Source organism: Microtus oregoni, unplaced genomic scaffold (assembly GCF_018167655.1).
Source record: "Microtus oregoni isolate MIOR12 unplaced genomic scaffold, Mior012 000081F_ref0000091, whole genome shotgun sequence".
Classification (NCBI taxonomy): domain Eukaryota; kingdom Metazoa; phylum Chordata; class Mammalia; order Rodentia; family Cricetidae; genus Microtus; species Microtus oregoni.
The window spans coordinates 4,634,807-4,653,588 of NW_024544541.1; the positions used below are offsets into that span (position 1 = coordinate 4,634,807).

At 46.4% G+C, this 18,782-nt stretch overlaps 1 protein-coding gene across 1 annotated transcript in view; it reads left to right on the forward strand.

The window, feature by feature from the left end:
• The window catches only part of LOC121441724 (vacuolar protein sorting-associated protein 13D-like), a 226,987-nt gene that overhangs the window by 172,361 nt on the left and 35,844 nt on the right, over positions 1-18,782 (forward strand). Inside the window, exons 66-67 of the mRNA XM_041642967.1 lie at positions 7,580-7,712; positions 10,835-11,030. Of these exons, the coding sequence (XP_041498901.1) occupies positions 7,580-7,712; positions 10,835-11,030 (329 nt within the window). The remainder of the gene's footprint in view (positions 1-7,579; positions 7,713-10,834; positions 11,031-18,782) is intronic.

Here is an 18,782-nt window from a genome sequence, read left to right on the forward strand (position 1 = left end):
TGGAGACTGAGTCCTCAAGACAGACACCAGTCATCTGCCAGGAAAGCCTGCTGACAACATGTTCAGCCACTACAGGACCAGGCATACATACATGACTGCCTTTAAAGGGCACATGGGCACATGGGCACATGAGATTGCTCAGAAGGTAAAGGGGATTGCCACCAAGTTTAGTGACGTCTGAGTTTGATCCCTTATACCTATATAGAGGAAGAAGAGAACTACTCTGACAAATTGTTCTCTGAGCTTTACACACACTCTAGCACATATATAACCCCCCCCCACGAAATAAATCTATGTAATTTTTGTTTTTATTTTGAGACAAGGTCTCTTATACATAACCCTGGCAGTCCTGGAGCTCATTATGTAGACCAGGCTGGCTTCACAGAGATCCACCTGCCTCTGCCTTCCAACTGCTGGTATTAAAGGTGTGTGTCACCATGCCTGGCAATCAATGTAATTTTTAAATAAATATGAAAAACAACAAGGCATCTTGCCTACATGATTCTCGTAATCCGTATGGGAAAACCCTAGGCCTTGACTGAGCCCCTTCTGCTGGTCTGTTGAGGTCACTCTCCCAAGCCTGCCTCCATTCTGATGTCTCCATGCCTTCAGGCTTATAACAAACCGTACCAGTCCTTTTGAGAGAAAAAGCCAAATCCTATTATGGAAGTGCTTCAAACCGCTCTGAGCTTCCGGATTAATCTGAAACAACATCTGAGTTCATAACTGGGTCACAGTTGCAGAACCGCAGAGACTCGCCAGTTCAGCTGGTGTGTGCCTTAGACCAGTTACCACCCGGGCAGTCTGGAGGCTGGACCTTACTGGATGCCTTTAGACCTTGTGCACTGAGATAATCGGGTGCTGCTGGATAACTTTGTTTCTAAATGAGAAGAAGTGGCCTGTCCCGATAAGTGTTTGTCCATGAAATGGCTACACAGGACACATCCTCAAGAGTCCGGAGAATGGAGGAGGGGAAAAGCAAGGTCACTGGCTTGGAGGTGCCACTGACACAAAGTGAGTGTCCAGCCCAGCTTTCAAGTGCCTTACTGTTCTCGGTTCCCCTGCCAGGCCTGTGTCCTCTGGATGACATAGAATTGTAACCACATAGAACTGTAACTGGAGGCAACCTGTTCTGTGTTCTGTAGAGAGAAATCTGGGTTCCTAAATAGCCCCTTTTCACCAAACACCAACTTATTTCTTGCCCATTTTTTTTTCTATGTGTGTCCCCACTTACCCCACCCCTTACCCTTGGCCAAGTGGCAGATAGCTGTTTGGTTTGCATTTTGTCAATGACAGACAGTTACTGGCTTGGGGGTCATTATTTCCTTAACTTTCCTGTTTATAAATATTGCAGAAAGGTTCAATGTCAAGACAAAACTCACAGAATGTTTTGAAAGCCTTCTTTTCCCTCCCCCTTCCCTCTCCTCTTTTCTGATTGTGTGTTGTGCTGGGGATTGAGCCTAGGCGGTGCTGTTCCCACCGAGCGACATTTCCAGTCCCAGAATGATTGTGTACTGCAGCCGTTTTAATGATACTGAACAGAAGGGAATAGTTAGGACCTTTGTTTTGAAGTGATTCAGGTCCTAACTGCCTTGAAGCAGGCTTTCTTACTAGCTACCAGCAGAGTTGAAAACGATTCTGGAATTTAAAGTCCAAAACTGCTTCTGAGAAACTTGTTAAAACTGATGGGCAGACCCTGGGCCCAGCATTCTTCTTTAATTACTTCTGCAGCCCCTCAAAGGAACTCTCTGGAGTAGGAACTTGCAGATGGATAAACTGAGGTCCAGACGAGTTGGTGACTCGCACTGTAATGGGCTGTTAGTGACAGGCACATGCCACTGCTCTGTTCCTGCATGCTGACCTCCAGCACCACACAGAGCCCCCGCCTGCTTGCCGCACAGCATGTGGATGGCCTTTCTGATTGTGTGTCCTTGGCATTGCCTAGGGGACTTGGAGCTCTGCTGGTCATGCTGCAGCTGTCCAGCCTTGTCCTTGGATGAAGAGTAGACCTCTCCCCCATGCCACAGCCTCCTGTTACTTCTATCTTTTTTTCCTGTGAAATACAGGTGACAAGGAAGATACTGTCACTAGTGGTTTGTAAGGCTCTTAAGGAGGAACTTTCCATTAGGTAAATAACTGTGAAAGTAGAGCCTCAGAGAACAGGGAGAAACTGAAGCTTAGGCTCCTGTTACACCAGCCAAATACCTTTGGCACCCATGCTTGCTGAGTATCACGGAAGAGTCAGGGAAACGGACAAGACAGAACTGAGGGACACAGTGTGAATTTTCTCCCTCATGCCATTCCACCGTCTTCTTAAATTTCTGAAGTCAGCAGTTCAGTGCCAGGCCCCCACGCAAATCCAGGCTAGCTTGTAGTGTCTCCGTGCGTATGGATGGCAGGATTGTTTTGGAGGATTGATGTTAGCAGTTCAGGAGAATGGGCATCTTGAAGACTTCTGAGGGTTTTTTTACCCTGTGCTGAAAACACTGCTTTATAGAACTTAAAAACGCACAAGTGTGACGAGTGCTGACGCTTCCTTCAGCAGCAGAAGGGGAGCCCACTGTAAGTGCATGAGCAGGTTCCTGAAGGACACTCTGTTCTTGGCACCTTAGCTAGGCTGACGTTCACTTGAAGCTTTAAGTGTTTTCGTAGGCTTGAACTTTTTTTTTTTTTAAATGAGCTAGATTGACTTAACTCTTAAGTCTTCTCTGCTGTGGAGGTTTTCATTATTACCACCGGAGTGGTGCCTTACCAGATGACCTCCTGGGTCCCAGTAGCTTGCCGATTGGTGCAGACTGCTCTGGAGCTGTTAGGTCCCTCTGTAGAGAGCATGTGTCACACTAGAGGATCCTCTGTCAAGCCACAACAGCCCTGTAGAATGTGTTTATTCCTATTTTACAGAGGTCGAGGCCACTCAGCACTGTCTTACTCAGTGTCCCTTATGTATCTCTGCTGTGGTCAGTGCTGTGTGCCACATTGTCCAGCCTCACTGAGTCCTCGAAAGTAATAGTTGTAATGAATATTTTGGAGCTAAGATTGAAGCTGCTGTCCACGGTCCCTCTGCTATTGTGTGTCACAGCAGCAATTTGAACTCCAGTGTGATTGTCTTTCTGTGACACCACAAACACACAAACACCTCTGGGCAGGAGACAGAACCCACTTCTGACTGCCTCCAGGTGGCCCCAGTGGCTCTCACTATGTTGGACCGCTGCCTGTTAGACTAGCCACACAGCCAAGCTGAAGTTGCTCATGACCTGAAGACTTATCCTTTCCCCAAGAACCTCCGAGAGTCATCTCTGAATACTCTGGGTGCTAGACTCCGGCACTGATTTATATCAAGACAGTGAGACAAGGACTGCGCTTGGGCCAGGCAGATCACTCCAGCACTTACTGTAGTTCTTGTGAGTGTCTCCACCCTGCTGACGGCCTCCTTCAAAGCTGAGGGCATAATGAGGGCATGTTTCCCAACCATAACAAGTACAAGGCTGTGGACACAGAGAGGAATGATCCTAGAATCCCATCCTCCTGACAGCCTGTATGTCAGCCTTCTGTCTGAAGGAGAGACAGTGGTGTATTTTATCAGCCCACTTGGATGGGAATAAGAAGTGGATTTAAAGATGGCCATGTGATTGTCCCCAAGGTGATGGGACACAGTCTTGATTGCTGTGCCTGTTGCCTGTCTGGTTTTGCTTTCTTCTGTGTAAAGTGTCTCTATTGGTAAGAGCTGGTCAGCCTCCCATTGGCACAGGTCTTCTCAGGTCACAGACTTTATTATCTATATTTTTTCTATTCTCAAAGCTACTTTCTGCTGGACAAGGTTCCATATAACCTCTAATCCCAGTATTTGAGAATAGAGGTAGGAGGAATTGGAGTTCTAGAGCAGTACACTGGCTACAACAGGGCCGTATCAAAACCAAACTGAAAGGCTGCTTTTCAGGAGGGCAGATCTTCCTAACAGTAGCCCATAACTGTCTCTTTATGCTTTCAACTCAGAAGTGACAAACAGCAAGTCTAGATGGCTTGCATGAATAGGGTTTGTTTGTTTGAGACAGGCTTTCTCTGTGTAGCCCTGGCTATCCTGGAATTTACTCTGTAAACCAGGCTGTCCTTGAACTCAGAGATCCACCTGCCTCTGTCTCCTGAGTGCTGGGATTAAAAGCATGTGCTGCCACCACCACCTGCACCTACAGGTCTTATAGCAGGAAAGTGAGACTAGTAAATTGACTTAGGTATAGACATCTTTAATAAGAAAAGTCAGACTCCTAGCCAGGTATAGTGTTACATGCCTATAGTCTGAGGCAGGAGGACTACATAGAGAGACCCTGTCTCAGAAACAAAACAAATAAAAAGTGAAGCATTGGATAGGCATCTGGAAGAATCTGGCATTTGGGATGGAGAGTGATCTTTCCTTGAGATGTGGACCTTCTCTTGGGGATTAGCATGGGCTTCATACAGAGAATCCCTAGGAGCCTGTTGGTGCTGGATGCAAGGCAGCTGTAGCAGAGCCAGGTGTCAGTGATAGCTTTGCCGTGGGCTCCCTTCTGAGCCTCAAGTATCTAACTGGTTTAATGGAGGGGCTTTGGAAGAGACAGGGTCATGCTGGACATTTTCCTCAATGATGTCCCATATTCTCTCAGGAAGAAAAGTTGGCTTTTATATTCATTCTTGTCAACTGTTTATCACAAAAGGTAAAGTGACCTCCACTCACACATTCTTCTCGGTGCTTACTTTTCTCTAGCTGGGCAGGATGCTGAAGGTGGTCTCAGTGCCTTAGTGCATCCTGCCCTGCAGACGCCAACACAACTGTCATCTTACCGCCTCTGGTACTTTGGCACAGCCTGAGGGTTAACACTCCAGATCTGCAGTACTGACCAATGCTTTTAGGTCACTTCTGTCATTGCAGTGAGACCCGTGGCTGCATCACAGTCTCCAAGGCCAGTGTTTATCTTCCCAGCGGAGTCCATGCTGGGCCAGATTCAGTGCCTTGTAATGACATACGCTGTGGAGATTACTTGAAGTTAGAGCTGAAAGGTTTTGGACACCATCCACGGAGCACTCTAACTTTATAGGTGGTCCCACTCTGAAAACTTGGTTTGGAGACTTGTGTTTATCTGCTGTGAAGTATGGATGTTAAAGTTAATGCTAGTGTGGCTGGCCACAGTTCTAAACCTTTGAAAGGGTGATGATTCTTCTTAGACTAGCAGCCTACTAACAGTGGGAATGCTAGCTGGACACCAGGCCCCATGTTTCTACTGCTGATCTTGCCAGGTACATGGTGAAGTAAGTACCATTGCCTCGCCCTAGTGTAAATGGAGGCTCAGAGCATAAAGCTCCCACAATGCCCAAGGGGGCCTGCTCTCTGACTCAGGCCAATGTGCACGTTCCTGGCCTTCTGTCCCGTGATGGCTCTCTAAGGACAAAGTGTGTCCTTCACGATCCACAGTATTGGCTTTTCAACCTCCCAAGGTTCCTCTCGTTGTTCTAAAGGAAGTCATCAGGTTAACTTCCACTAACTTTATTTCTGTAACTAACTGTAGAGTGATGGAGAAGGTGGGGCTGAAAAGCAAACTGTGATGGGGGTCAGATTTCAGGAGGGTGTGCCAATGATGCCCTAGACCACATCAGCATGGGGGTGCGGGTAAGGAGGTGGGAGGAGCTTTCCCATAACTGGTGCCAGGAAGCACTTGCTACTTCATCCCAGAGTCCGGAACTCACCTGGCACTCATGTCAAGAAGCCTCCACTGATGACTTTCAGGACAGATCGGATCTGTGTTAACCACACCCAGAAGTCTTCCTTCCTCGCCCCACCCCCATCAATTCAGAATGAAGTTGGCCCTCAGATGCCTGCCTAGTCTCCTGGGTCCTCCAGGAGATTGACCTATAATCTCCTCATTGGGCTAAATATCTAAATAATATTCCTGTGAGTTTTCTAAGAGGTGAGTCCTGGGTTATTGGCACTTAAACCAGTTGTTTTGGTAGATCCTTCCTGAGAAGGTTAATTATATATTTGATACCCTTCCTGTTGTATGCCTGAATGGTGAGGATAAGTACCTGCTGTTTATTAACTGTCAGGCTAAACCTTTTCAAATTGTCTGGTGACAAAACAGGGGTTTATGTTCTTTTTATCCAGCTTTGATGGATGAGACAACTTCTCTGGGTAAAGTCTGCCAGAGTAAATAAAATCTTCCGGTTTGTGGGGGATGATGGGCTTGCACTCGAAGTCATGGGTTCGAGTCTGCTGTTCGTCTTTTCACCCACCTGCTTTTCTTCCTTTGATAAATGGGGCTCGGTGCCCTGATGGGCACTTGGTGACTGCCGAATGAGTGAACAAAGGTGTAACTTAAAGGAGCTTTATCTCACCCTTTCTCTTCCCCATTGAACCCTGTGCTCAGTGCGTGCTGGTGAGCATTCTACCAAGCCGTACCTTTCCCCACCTCTCCAGAGATTTCTGTACGAAACCCTAGAGCAATAATCTGGCCTGTTTTCTGCCTTGAAGCCATCTGGTTCTTAGCACAAAGGGCTGTGTCCTTAATATGAAAGGATTCCAACCCTCACTTCCTCTCCCCCTACCCCTGGCCATTTTGTATAAACCTTTAACTTAAATTTTTTTTAAAAAAATTGTATGTGTGTGAGCGTGTCTCTGGTGCATGTACACAAGTGTGTGCCTGTGCGTGTACACACAGGCCAGAGGAAATGTCTTGCTCCATCAACTTCTACCTCATTTCTGAGACAGGGCCCCTCATTAAGCCCAGGGATAGACTGGTGGCCGGCAAGCCCCAGCAACCCTGCTATCTCTGGCCAAAGTATGCCAGGGTAGATAAGATCCTGTGATTTATGGGAGAAGATGGATTTTCACTTGAAGTCATGAGTTCAAGGCTGCTGTTAACCTTTCTAACAACTGCCACAGCCATGGAGTTCCAGGCATCTGTACAACAGTAATGGCTTTTTACATGGGCCATAGGGATTTGAACTCAGGTCCCTGTGCTTGTTCTTCAAGTGCTTCAATCCGATAAGCCATCTTTCCAGCTTCCGTACCTTTAACTCTTCAATACGTTTTCAGGGGTTCTCATAAAGTAGCTCTTACCTGAAACTCTTAGGCCTATAAGTCTTTAAGCTGGATTTTCCAGCTTCAAGACTGTTTACATGTGAGATTTCCTGGGGAGGAGACAAGGTTTAGACGAGAAATTCACCTGGATTTTATACGCACCTCGCAGGTGACTGTTTTCGTGGTTTTGGTGTATCAGCATCTGACTGCAGTCCTTCAGATGGGCATGGTGTGGAATTTCCACTCGTAGTGCTTTATCAGCACTCACAAACTTTCAGAGTTTAGAATATTTTGTGTGTAAAACTCTTTTGGAGGTTGGGTTGTATTGTGGAACTGGTGTGTAAATGCTTTGAGGGAATTGTTGTTTCCCTGTGAGAGCCACCCTGCTGGTTGAGACAGTGTGTGTAATTCAGCAGCTAGTCTCTGTGTAATCACAATTCACTGACGCCTAGCTAAGAGTGAGGGAAGGGATTGATTTAATAGAAAAATAATGCTGAGGCTTTAAAACTCCTCTTTGTTTTTAATTTGTTCCAGTTTGCAGGGACGCTATCAGATGGCCTGGGGAAGACAATGGACAATCGGCACCAGTCTGAGAGAGAGTACATCAGGTACCATGCAGCCACTAGTGGAGAACACCTCGTCGCCGGCATCCATGGCCTGGCTCATGGTAAGTCATTGTAGGCGGGCTAGAGAAGAATGTCTCTTCTACCACAAGCACCTTTATATACACATCTTGGTGCAAGGGGAAAAGAAAGCTGGCAACAACGTAGTCCTGGTCAGGTATCTTGGTGAGCCTGCTAGCCATGTAGTCCTGGTGAGGTGTCTTGGTGAGCCCGCTAGCCATGTAGTCCTGGTGAGGTGTCTTGGTGAGCCTGCTAGCCCCTCACCCACCCTTTCCCTGAAGTCCTCGTCCCTCTTCAGGTTGCTGTGCACATCGCACTTCCTCTTGGTTCTCCAGTTTCCATTTCCGAGGGCATCAAGTATGATCCTGCCATCTCCTCTTAGATTCTGAACCTGCTGCTTTAAGACTACTTTCAGGGGGCGAGGAGACAGCCCAGTAGAAGTGCTGGCATGGCAGGCAAGCACCAAGGCCTGAGTTTAGTCTCCAGCATCCACGACAAAAGCTAAATGTGGTAGATCCATGGGGCTTGACAGCCAGCCAGTCAAGTGAAAGGACACATTCTCCACCAACAACCACAAGTGGGTGACACCTGAAGAATGACACCTGAGATTGACCTCTGACCTCAGCATGCATGAACACACTCATACACATGACTGCCTCATGCTTGCCACTTGTCCCTTCCAAAGAAACTAATATATACAGGTGGCTGCTGGGCATATGGGCTTGGTGTCTCTGCATCTGGAAGACACAGATTATAAAGTCATGTAATTGCAAAGCAGGTGATGGCAGTCATCTCTTAGCCACCAGTTATTGACCAAAAGTCAACTTGTCCACCAGTGTTCCTCAACCACTTGGTCCTTCAGCTTCACAGATCCAAGTACTGTCCCCATATCTTCTCTAGATACTTCCTGCTCATAGTCTTGCAAGTACCTGTGGCAGTCTTCATTGGCCATATGGCCAGTGGTGTGTAGCTTGCTGTCAGATGGACTGAGTGTCAAGGAAGCAGAGGGGCCATCCAGAGTCCCCTGGCCCATAGTACTTGCTCAGCAATGGCTGGCAGGTTTGATTAGATCCTAGAAATCATGGATACCATGACTATCCCCCCCAGATTTATCAGTCCCAACTGTCTGCATTTGAAACAAGGGGAGATAATATTTTATAATGGTGTAAGCATGACTAATCCTATGCTTAGGATACAGTGTTTATTGTAGTGGGAGCTTTGGAAGATATCTTTGCTTTGCTGGGGCTATAAAGATGGCGGGCAACTCCCAAAGCATCAGGCTGGATGTAAAGTTGGGATAAATTAATCTGTTTATAGACTTTTAAAGTGAAGTTTGGAATAATCATTCAGGACTAAAGATTTAATCATCTTTATTAACTACAATGATAATGCAGTAACTGTTATAAGTATCTAATTGCTATTCTTTCTTCAGAGAGAGGTGACTGACCTTGTTTTTTGGATGAACACAACCGTGTCCTAAGAAGCTGGGTGATTTTTTCACAGTGGCAAAGTCACCTCCAATCAAGGATTGTCCCGATGCTATACATAGCCCTTCCAGGAACCAGTTAGGCCAGTCTGAGACTAGAACCAGTGCTGCCTCATCCAAGAGGACACTCTGAGCTCTGGGCAATATCTCCTTTAGGAGGAAAAGGCTCCCATGATAAGACCAGAATCCATCCAGTCTGGGTTGAAAGCTGGAGTCCTAGGGCAGATCTGATGGCTCAGCACCTGATGACCTGCATTCAATAGCCAGGCCCCACATGGCGGAAGGAGAGAACTAAGTCCTGCAAATTGTCTTCTGACTTCTCGTATGTGCTTCAGTGTGTGTGTGTGTGTGTGTGTGTGTGTGTGTGTGTGTGTGCGTGTGTGCGTGTGCACACGTGCGCACACAAACCACACGTGCATGTGGTCTCCCTCTCAATAAATGAATAAAACCTGGAGTCTTGCTTGACTCGGATCCATTGAAGTCTGTCCTTAAGTCCTGGCTGTCCGGCCAGGACTGCTGTTCAAAGCTTAGGGTAGGGATGTTGCTTCACTGGAGCAACAGGACCCCGAATCCAAAGAAATGCTGTGAATTCTTAGTACTTTCTCACCCAACCAGTTTCCTTTCCCAATTTGTCTCACTAGAGCTGAAGAGTGCAGAGAGCTTCCTCACACCCCAACTGTCAGAGGGTAAACATCCTGTGAGTGTCCCTGGCCCAAGTCCTGGAAATGCTCACTGGACAGGGCCTGCCTCTTCCCTGCAATGCCTGTGACCTCGTTAGCCTTTGCCAACTTGTGGCCGCTTCTGGGCCTGCATCAACCATTGCTGTCAGCTTTTATAATGTTTGCATGCCTTTTTCACTTTGATTGGTCTTTTAATCTTGACACAAACCCCAGGGTCCTGGTTAGCCTTGGCAGCCTTAATGAATTATTTGGGGTGCCTTAATGCATTCCTCATCATTTGCTCTAATGGTCTCAGCAAAACATGCAGTATTATAGAAGCCATGTCAAACATTTGGTGGTATTGGCTGTTCTCACAGTATCCAGGGAAAACTGAAACACGTAGTTAGCTAGCCTTCTGCCTTATATTTCAAAGGATCTCAAACCTTTCCCAAGGACCCTATTTTCCAGTCTTCTATTGCTTCACCCCTTTGTCTGTATCTTCTCTTTCATTATTGCCTATATGCTGCCTAAGAATTGGAATAGGAAACAAAAAAAGGCCACCACTAACTTTCCAGCCTTTTTTTCCCTTAATTGATTGACGAATGATTTACTTTTTTGAGGCAGAATCTCATTTCTTCAAGGCTGACCTTGAACTTATTATGTAGCTAAATTCAAATGACCTTGCATTTCTGGTTCTCTCTCTCCAGTGACACTGAACACTGGCTCTGTTCACAAGGCAGGCACTCTACCCTCCAAACTCTTAATACAGCCCTAGTCCAAGGTTTGGTTTTGTTTTAATTATCCAGGGCACATGTTCCTTCTAACTCACAGCCTAGTACAACATCCTCTGATTCTGGACTTCCTAAACATTTGTTTAGGGTCCCTTGACTTTGACCTGTCCAGAGATCAACATATTGCCTTTATTATTCCAGAGTCATGAACTGGGAGTGAGTTTGAAAAGGTTTTGGTTTTGTCCTTGACCGGGTCACAAAACCTTTGTTTTTGTTTTATTTTCTGCTAGGTATCATTGGTGGATTGACCAGCGTCATCACTTCAACAGTGGAGGGTGTGAAGACAGAAGGAGGTGTCAGCGGCTTCATATCTGGTCTTGGCAAGGGACTGGTGGGCACTGTGACCAAGCCAGTGGCAGGGGCCCTGGATTTTGCATCTGAAACAGCCCAGGCAGTGAGAGACACAGCCACACTCAGTGGTCCCAGGTCAGTTCATGGCGAGAATGGATCTCTACTTTTGAGCCCAGGTCTGAGGCTCCTCTAATCCATAGTGATGTGTTTAATGATATGCTGTCTGCATTAGTTATATGTTGTTTAACTTCAGTACATGTAGCAGAAATGTCTGACATGTGCAGTAAAAGTATGTGAAAAGGAGGCACCTCAAGGCACGAAGAAAGGATAGCATGTGACTGTAACCCCAGCCCTGGGGAGGTGAAGGCAGAAGAACCAGGAGTTCAAGACCATAGCAAGTTCAAGGCCAGTCTGGGCTGCATGAATCCTGCCCTCATTCCACCCACCTACAGAAAAAGTGGCAAGTGGTTTTCCATACATGCATGATACTAGATTGGGTATAGATAAGAGAAGACAGTGTCTGGGTCTTTCATCAGAGAGGTCAAAACTAGGATTACAATGTTAGACGTTTCCCCAAGCTAATTGTGCCTCTCATGCCCATCAGCTTGCTGAAGGCTAGTGGTCTTTGCTGTTAGACCCAGCGTAATTCTAGAGCACATGCTGTTGCAGTTCATCACGAGGGGTATTCTCTTAGCTTTCCACACTCCCACAAGTTGGTGGTTCTGCTGTGGTATATTGTCTTGTCTTGACACCAACTAGGACTAGAAATCAGAGATGGCCCTTGTAGTGCCAAATCCCACAGAACTCAGCACTTTAACTTAGCTGTTTGGTTAATGGTCTGTTTTAGCTTCCCTTCTCCAGAGAGGCAAGGAGGGTGCTGTTCCCAGTGGGCTCCACTATTCACTGCAGCTCAGATAGTTGATGTTCCCCAGGTAAAGCACTGCATCTTTTCAGAAGCTGGGCTGTGCCCACACCTGTTGCTCCTTCCGAAAGATTTAAAGTGAAGTCAACCCCAACTAAAAGGAATGCCCTAGTCTGTCACCAGGGAGCTGCAACAGTGCCGTGTTGTCTCAGTAGGGAAAGTGCTTGTGATTATAGACCAGAACTTGTGATATGATACATCTGGAAGTGGCTGTTGGTGGGGGTGGTGTGGGGTAAGTGTTGAGGGCTGTGGAGTTTAGCTGACACCTGAAGCTGCATTCTGTTCTCAGGTACAAAGCTAAACCAGCCCTGGCGTCTCTTTTGAGGCATGCATACAGTAGTGAGGACAGGCAGGCAGTACAGAGTGTTTCCAGCTAGTTCTTTATTTCTACCCAAAGCCCAAGAAGTCTCTTCCAGCATAAAGTGAAAATACAACTAAAGAACCCAAACATCTCAAAAAAATATTATTTATTAAAACCCTAAAGCATCAAGAGTTGGTTTGTTTGCTCAAAAAAATTTTTTCTTGAGGTGCTGGAAAGGTGACTCAGTGGTTAGGAGCCATGCACTGCTCTTTGAGAGGACCCAAGTTCAGTCCCAGCATTCGTGTTGTGCAGCTCACTGCCGCCTGCAAGTCCAGCTCCAGGGTGTATTCTCTGGACTCTATGAGCCGTAACATATGCACAGACATTTTCTCCCCACATTTACACATGATTAAACACTGAAATCTTTAAAGATGGTTAATCCCAGCTCTCGGGAGGCAGAGGCAGGCAGATCTCTGAGTTTGAGCCCTGTCTTGTACAGCCAGGGCTACACAGAGAAACCCTGTCTCAAAAAACAAACAAACAGAAAGATGGTTTCTATGCTGCAAAAGTTAAGACTGCACAGCACTGGTTTGCAAGCCTCGGGAGGTTTTGTATTCTCTCTCGGAGTACACATCGTGGCACCATGGTGCTGTAGGAATAGAGCTGGTCTTGTCATTTTTCCCAGTTATCCAGCACTTCACAGAAAGTTTGACTTGGTGCCATCTGCTTTCTGTGATTCACTCATTCATTTCCAGTCAGTAAATGTTGATGGAAAATTTCCTGTGAACTCTAGGCTGAAAATACAGCAGGGAATAAGACTGCCCCTAGCCTCAGACCACTCAGGATTAATCAGGGCAGCAGACACAAACTACCATGTAAATGATGATTTACAGAATGATGCTAGATGACCCGAAAGTGATGCAAAGATAGTGTAGTGATGGGTCTGATCAGTAGAAGTGCAGGCCGGGAAATGGTCCAGAGGTCTGCGGAGTCAGGGCACACTTTTCTTCTAGAGATGAAGCCTTGAAGTGCAAGTAAGGATTGATTAGGGAAGAGGAAGTCCCCAAAGAGGAGCCTGGCGGAACAGTCCAAGCAGACAGAGTTTCTTATAGAGCTCCAGCGTTGCCTAGAGGCCTCCATCTGGCCAGCCCCACTCATCTTTGAGCTTCACTTATAGACAGTTCAGAAAGCCTTGTGGTTATCCACAGCCACGCAGATGGCTCGAAATGGTAAAGCCAGATTCAGGCAGCCCATCCCCTGACCCCAGCCCAGCCTCTGCTGTAGAGGGCCCTGCTTGGGCACTAACTCTCTTAGAAACAAGCCACAGAACTAAGTGAAGGGCCTTTGGGCATGGGCCACTCAGAGGAGGAGTTACCTGCTTGAGTCTGTCCTCTCAGCTCCCACAGGCAGGGCTGGTGGCTGGGAAAACCACAGCAACCATGCACACAGGCCAGCAGATCCATCACGATGCCCTCTACTGTACTGCAAAGGTGGAGCAGGGTCTTCTGAAGGGTGAGCAGTAGGCCTAACACTGGGTTCCCTCTGCATGTTTGTCTAGGTTCAGGTTATTAATGAGAAGCCATGTGTTCGCGAGAACAGAGCACTTGACCCAGAAAACAGCAGGGCAGAGTCCCAACCTTGACTCACTGGTTCGATCTCTAGCCTGCCCATGCCTCAGCATTTTCAGTCTATAAATAAGAGATTAGATATACCTGTCTATTAAGTCTGCCTCCCAAGGATGTGAAGCCCAACCAGGGTTATTTTTAATATAGAAGTCATGAAGAGCTATAATGAAGATGGGCAATGTTATCTTCGGGTCATGCTCAGAGCTCCCTGCAGGTGGAGAAACGTGTCCTCCTCTCTGGGCTTTGCTCCGATAACACTGGGGTCTCTTGAACATCCTGACGCTACCCAAGGGATAAATCACCCTGGCTTCTTGGAAGTGAGGTACATCCATCCAGCCATCCCAGTTGGTTGAACAGGATCCAGGGGTGTTACTCAGGGTTTTTCCCCACTGTTTAGACAACAGGGACTAACAAATGATTTGAAGGGATTAAAAGTGAGATTCTGACCGAAGACTGACCTGAGCCCAGGGAGCTCGCCAGGAACAGAACCCAAGAGTCCAAGAGTTCTACCTCTGAGTCTGCACTTGGAAGAGACTCTCTGCTTCCTTTGCCATATTTCATCCCATTGAAGGCTTAGATCTCAGCCATCTATGTTTTAAATGACCCAACTTTTGAGCAGATGATAGTGAAGTAAGTCATAAAACTGAACGAGTGCTCTTTCCAGTAATCCATCGGCATAGTAGCTTTACAGGAAACACTGGCTTCTTCTCATGTTTATTTGAGCATGGCTTTATTTATAGGGAACCCCCCTCCTTATGTCCTTTCAGATTAAAATATTTCCAAGTTCCTCTCCTTCTTGGGCATTCCAAAAAGACAGCCACCTAACTTTCTTCCCATGTTCCCATGCAGTCAAACAGTCCTCAGGAAGGCAATGGGGGAGGGGAGAAGAGGGCGGAGGACAGCAGTGCCTCTGGCCCCTGCATCCATGTTGTAGACCAGTAACCCCCCTCCCCCCGCATTTGTTAACTCTACAAGTATGTGTGGTTTGGAACTGAAACAGGAAGCTTTTTCCAAGGCAGTGTTCTGCTGGCTCAGGGTGCGTCTTTTAGTCTGTGCAGAGTGGGCCACATTCATCTGTTCTCAAGTAAAGTTTGTAAAAATGGCACAGATGCCTGTGGTGCCATTGGTGCCACGGGAGAGCAACTGCCACCCTCTGAGCAAACCAGGCCTAGCAGGGCAGCCAGCCTTGTGTTTGTCTGGTTCTCTGCCTGAATGCATGGTTCTAATTGGGGGTGGGAAGGGGGTATCAATGGGTGAAGGTGGCACTGCATGCCTGGGCCCACTTCTCTGTGTGTTTCCGACTCTGAGCAGCACAGCATGCTGGGAAAGTAGCAGGCAGAGATTTATGAAGCCAGGCCCTGGGGTTTCCTCCAAAATATTTCTTCACCTTTTTAGTCCAGACCCCAAAAGGCAGGAGAAATGGGAGTTGGCAGAACTTGAAATATTTAAACCCATTTAGCAAAGCCCAGGAGTGTTGGGCTTATCTGGTTATTTAAGTTAGATAAGGAGGAAGGGAATTTGAAGGATGATGATAGATCAGTGTTTAAGAATATAGCCATCAGGACCGACGTTCATGAATCCCAGGACTCTACTGAGTCCAGAGACAGATCCCAGTTGCTGAGCAGCTTTTGAATAAGCCTGAGTTGGTTTCACAGAGAGAATTTATGTGGGGGCATCTTTGACTTTTTCAGTAAAAGCACTCCCAAGACACCACCCAAAATTTATTAATGACAATGTTAACGGCTGGTTGGTGGGAAACCTAATGGCTTTTTCTTAGAATCCTTTTTGGTACAGCATTTGTGCTTTCCTCTGGCGCCCAGGAGTGAGAAGAAGCTCCCAGAGCTTCCCCGATTGTGGTGGTCCTGCGTTGGGTCCTCTGCCCTGCACTGGTGTTGCATTGAGGCGCCCAGCAGGCTTGGTTTGACCTGAGCCTTTAGGGACTTCCCAAAGAGCAAAACCTAATAGAACGAAAGGTGTTCATGAAACCATACATGTTCTCAGTTTCCCCAGCTGTGTTCAAGATGGGAAAACAGACCCTTTATCTGAACAGGGTCAGCATTTCTCTGGAAGTTTCTGTTTGGTCTTCAGATTACAAATGTATTTTATGATTTTTTTCCATGTTTGTTTTAAGAAGGAAATATTCTCACTTGGTACTCAGTAAAATTAACACTTCTGGACATGTATTGGGTTGTTCAGCCTGTGGCTCCACCTCTCACTTGTTTAAATTTCTGCATGTACCTTCCAGATGAGACCTGTGAGCAGGAGCAAGGACGTGGATGTGGGTGTTGACAGGGTGAAGCTGGACTGGAGTTCTCTGTGTGTTTTGTCTGTGAGGCTCTGCATCCTTTCTTTTTTTTTTTTTTTTTTTTTTTTTTTTTTTTTTTTTTTTTTTTTGCTTTTTCAAGACAGGGTTTCTCTGTGGTTTTGGAGCCTGTCCTGGCACTAGCTCTTGTAGACCAGGCTGGTCTCGAACTCACAGAGATCCGCCTGCCTCTGCCTCCCGAGTGCTGGGATTAAAGGCGTGCGCCACCACCGCCCGGCCTCTGCATCCTTTCTTAGGTGGTTTTGTGGGCTAACCTGGTACTCTTCTGCCAGGGTGGGACATGATTATTAGTATGCCTGAGATCCCATTTTCATGAAGCCAGAACATCATTATCACTTCCAAACAAAGAGAAGGGACTGTCCTGTCTCCTACAAAGCACAGTGGACATCACGACCCACTTCATGTGTCTTCTGCTCATGGCTACACAGTGAGAACCATGGCTTCTCAGTCTTTCATCTTGCTAGACCAGGTGTCTCGGGAGCAGGTGTGGGCGTAGTTAGGTCATTTTTTCACATGCCTCAGTCTTCCCTTGCTGCCCTAGAAGCGATGCTGGGAGCTGTGTTAAGGCAGTGGCTGTCTCACTCTGGTCTGAACTCAGGCTGAGGGAATTACAGGAGAAGATATTTTTAAGAAACATCTTAACAGGCCTTCATGCCTTATAAGTTAAAATTGTCTTGCAGTAACACAAGTAGAGAAATCTTATTTCCTGAGACAGACTTCTTCCCTCTTGCTGAACTCTAAATCCTCACTCCCCTTCACTCAAGAGGCCCCGACAATGCCGTCCTCATTATAGCGTGACTTATGGAAAGCTCAGCGCTACTGCTGAGAGAGAAAGGCGAGGTGTGTGTGTTCGTGCTCACATGTATTTGAGAAAAGCCTTCCATTTCTGAAATCCCATGACTCATTTTTATGCAAGATTATCTGTTAGGGGAAAAAAACCACTTTTTTGGTCATGGTACATTATAATCATTTCTAGAAAGGAGAGCGTCTAATTTTTGCCATTTTTGGCATGCCAGGATGACTGACTTCATGGAAACAGCACGATCCTGCTCCCAAAGTAAAAATCAACTGAACTAGGAAAGAGAAAGCATGAGGCTCAAGCCCAGGCCCTGTGTCTCAACCAACATGCCCTTCACAGAGAAAACACCATGGTGGGCTGGACTTCTGCCTTTTGAGAGAGAACCAGTAATCTGATCATTGGTGGTTTGGTGTACGGCGTTTACTCTATCTCCCTGATAGGTCACACACTGAGGCTTATTCTTAGTTATGGATGTCTGGCCTTAGTTTGGCTTGTTTCTAGCAGCTTTTCTTATCTTAAATTATCCTGTGAACCTTTTTTCTCTGGACTTTTATCTTTCCTCTGTATATCTTACTTTCCTTCTTACTCTGTGGCTGACTGGGTGGCTGACCTCTGATGTCCTCCTCTCCTTCTTCTCTTGTTCCGTGTTCTCCCTCCTCCCAGATGTCTCCTTCTATTTAATTCTCTCTGCCTGCTAGCCCCACCTATCCTTGTTTCTTCCTGGCCATTGGCCGTTCAAAAAGACTGCTGAGCCTTGACAGGACAGAGTAAGATGGTTTTGAAAAAATTTCCTGCCTCTGAAAATGGTCTGTCAGTTACTCTAGACCTTAGCCAGAGTTGGTTGCTCCTACATAGCAAATGAGACTTTGGGTGATTTCCCAGGTAGCCAGATGTCTCTGTCATCTACTGTACGTTTTAGAAGCTGTTTGATTGCACTTCCTGCCTATTCAAGTAATATTATCTCCCTTCTTAGGCCTTCGATGGGGTTGAAGATTAGATAGTCATAATTACCTTTCTCTTATGATCTAGCCATGCCCTTTCTAATACAAAACTTAGACTCCTTAGGATAAAATGATTATTAAAACATTTAGCATATACTCCTTGCTTAATATTGTTTATGCTGGTTGTAATTCTAATGTAAAAATTAGAATTACAAATATTGATATTTGTCCTTATTGTATGTAGTTTTGTATTATGCTTGGAACTCTCTTATTTAGACAAAAGGGGGAGATGATGGGGAGCCTTCTTTAGCCAGTGGTCTTTAAGAGGCTGGACCAGGTTGGGGCATGACTTTGGGTACCAAAAAGCTGTGGTCCCGCCCCACTTGCTCTCTTCTTCCCGCGAGCCACCTGGATGTTAGACCCCATTCCCTATTTCCTCGCTGTGATCTGTGAGTTCCCTTTTAATAAAGAAAAAAACTTTAGAATACTCTTTTCAGAGTTAGCTTGGGATTATTTGACTCATGCTCCCCCATTTGACGCATTCTGCATCATAGACCATCAGGCGTTTTAGACAGGCACAGTAACAGCTTCACAGAGTTAAACAAATGCAGCGGAAACAAAGTCACACACCTAAGAATAATATTCTCCAACAGTGGTCTGTTGTGCCTGTGTTCAGTGAGTTCACAAGACTAACATTCGAGGTCTGTAGTCTGAGCTTCCAGCAAAGTAATACCCACAGTTCCTTCAGAGAGAAGTCTGTATTTTGTGTCTAAAGAAGGGTAGGCAGCCATTTACTGCCTGTGGGAGTCCTCTGCCAAGGCCTTAGAGGCATTATGTTTAGGTTTTGTTGCCTGTCATAAGCTTTGAATCCTTACTGCAGTGGAGTCTTTGTCTGGGACGAGATTGGACTCTTCCTAAAGATCGACTTCAGGTAGAGCTGAAGCCCCTCTCTCAGAGAGCTTTTAGTGGAAGGAAT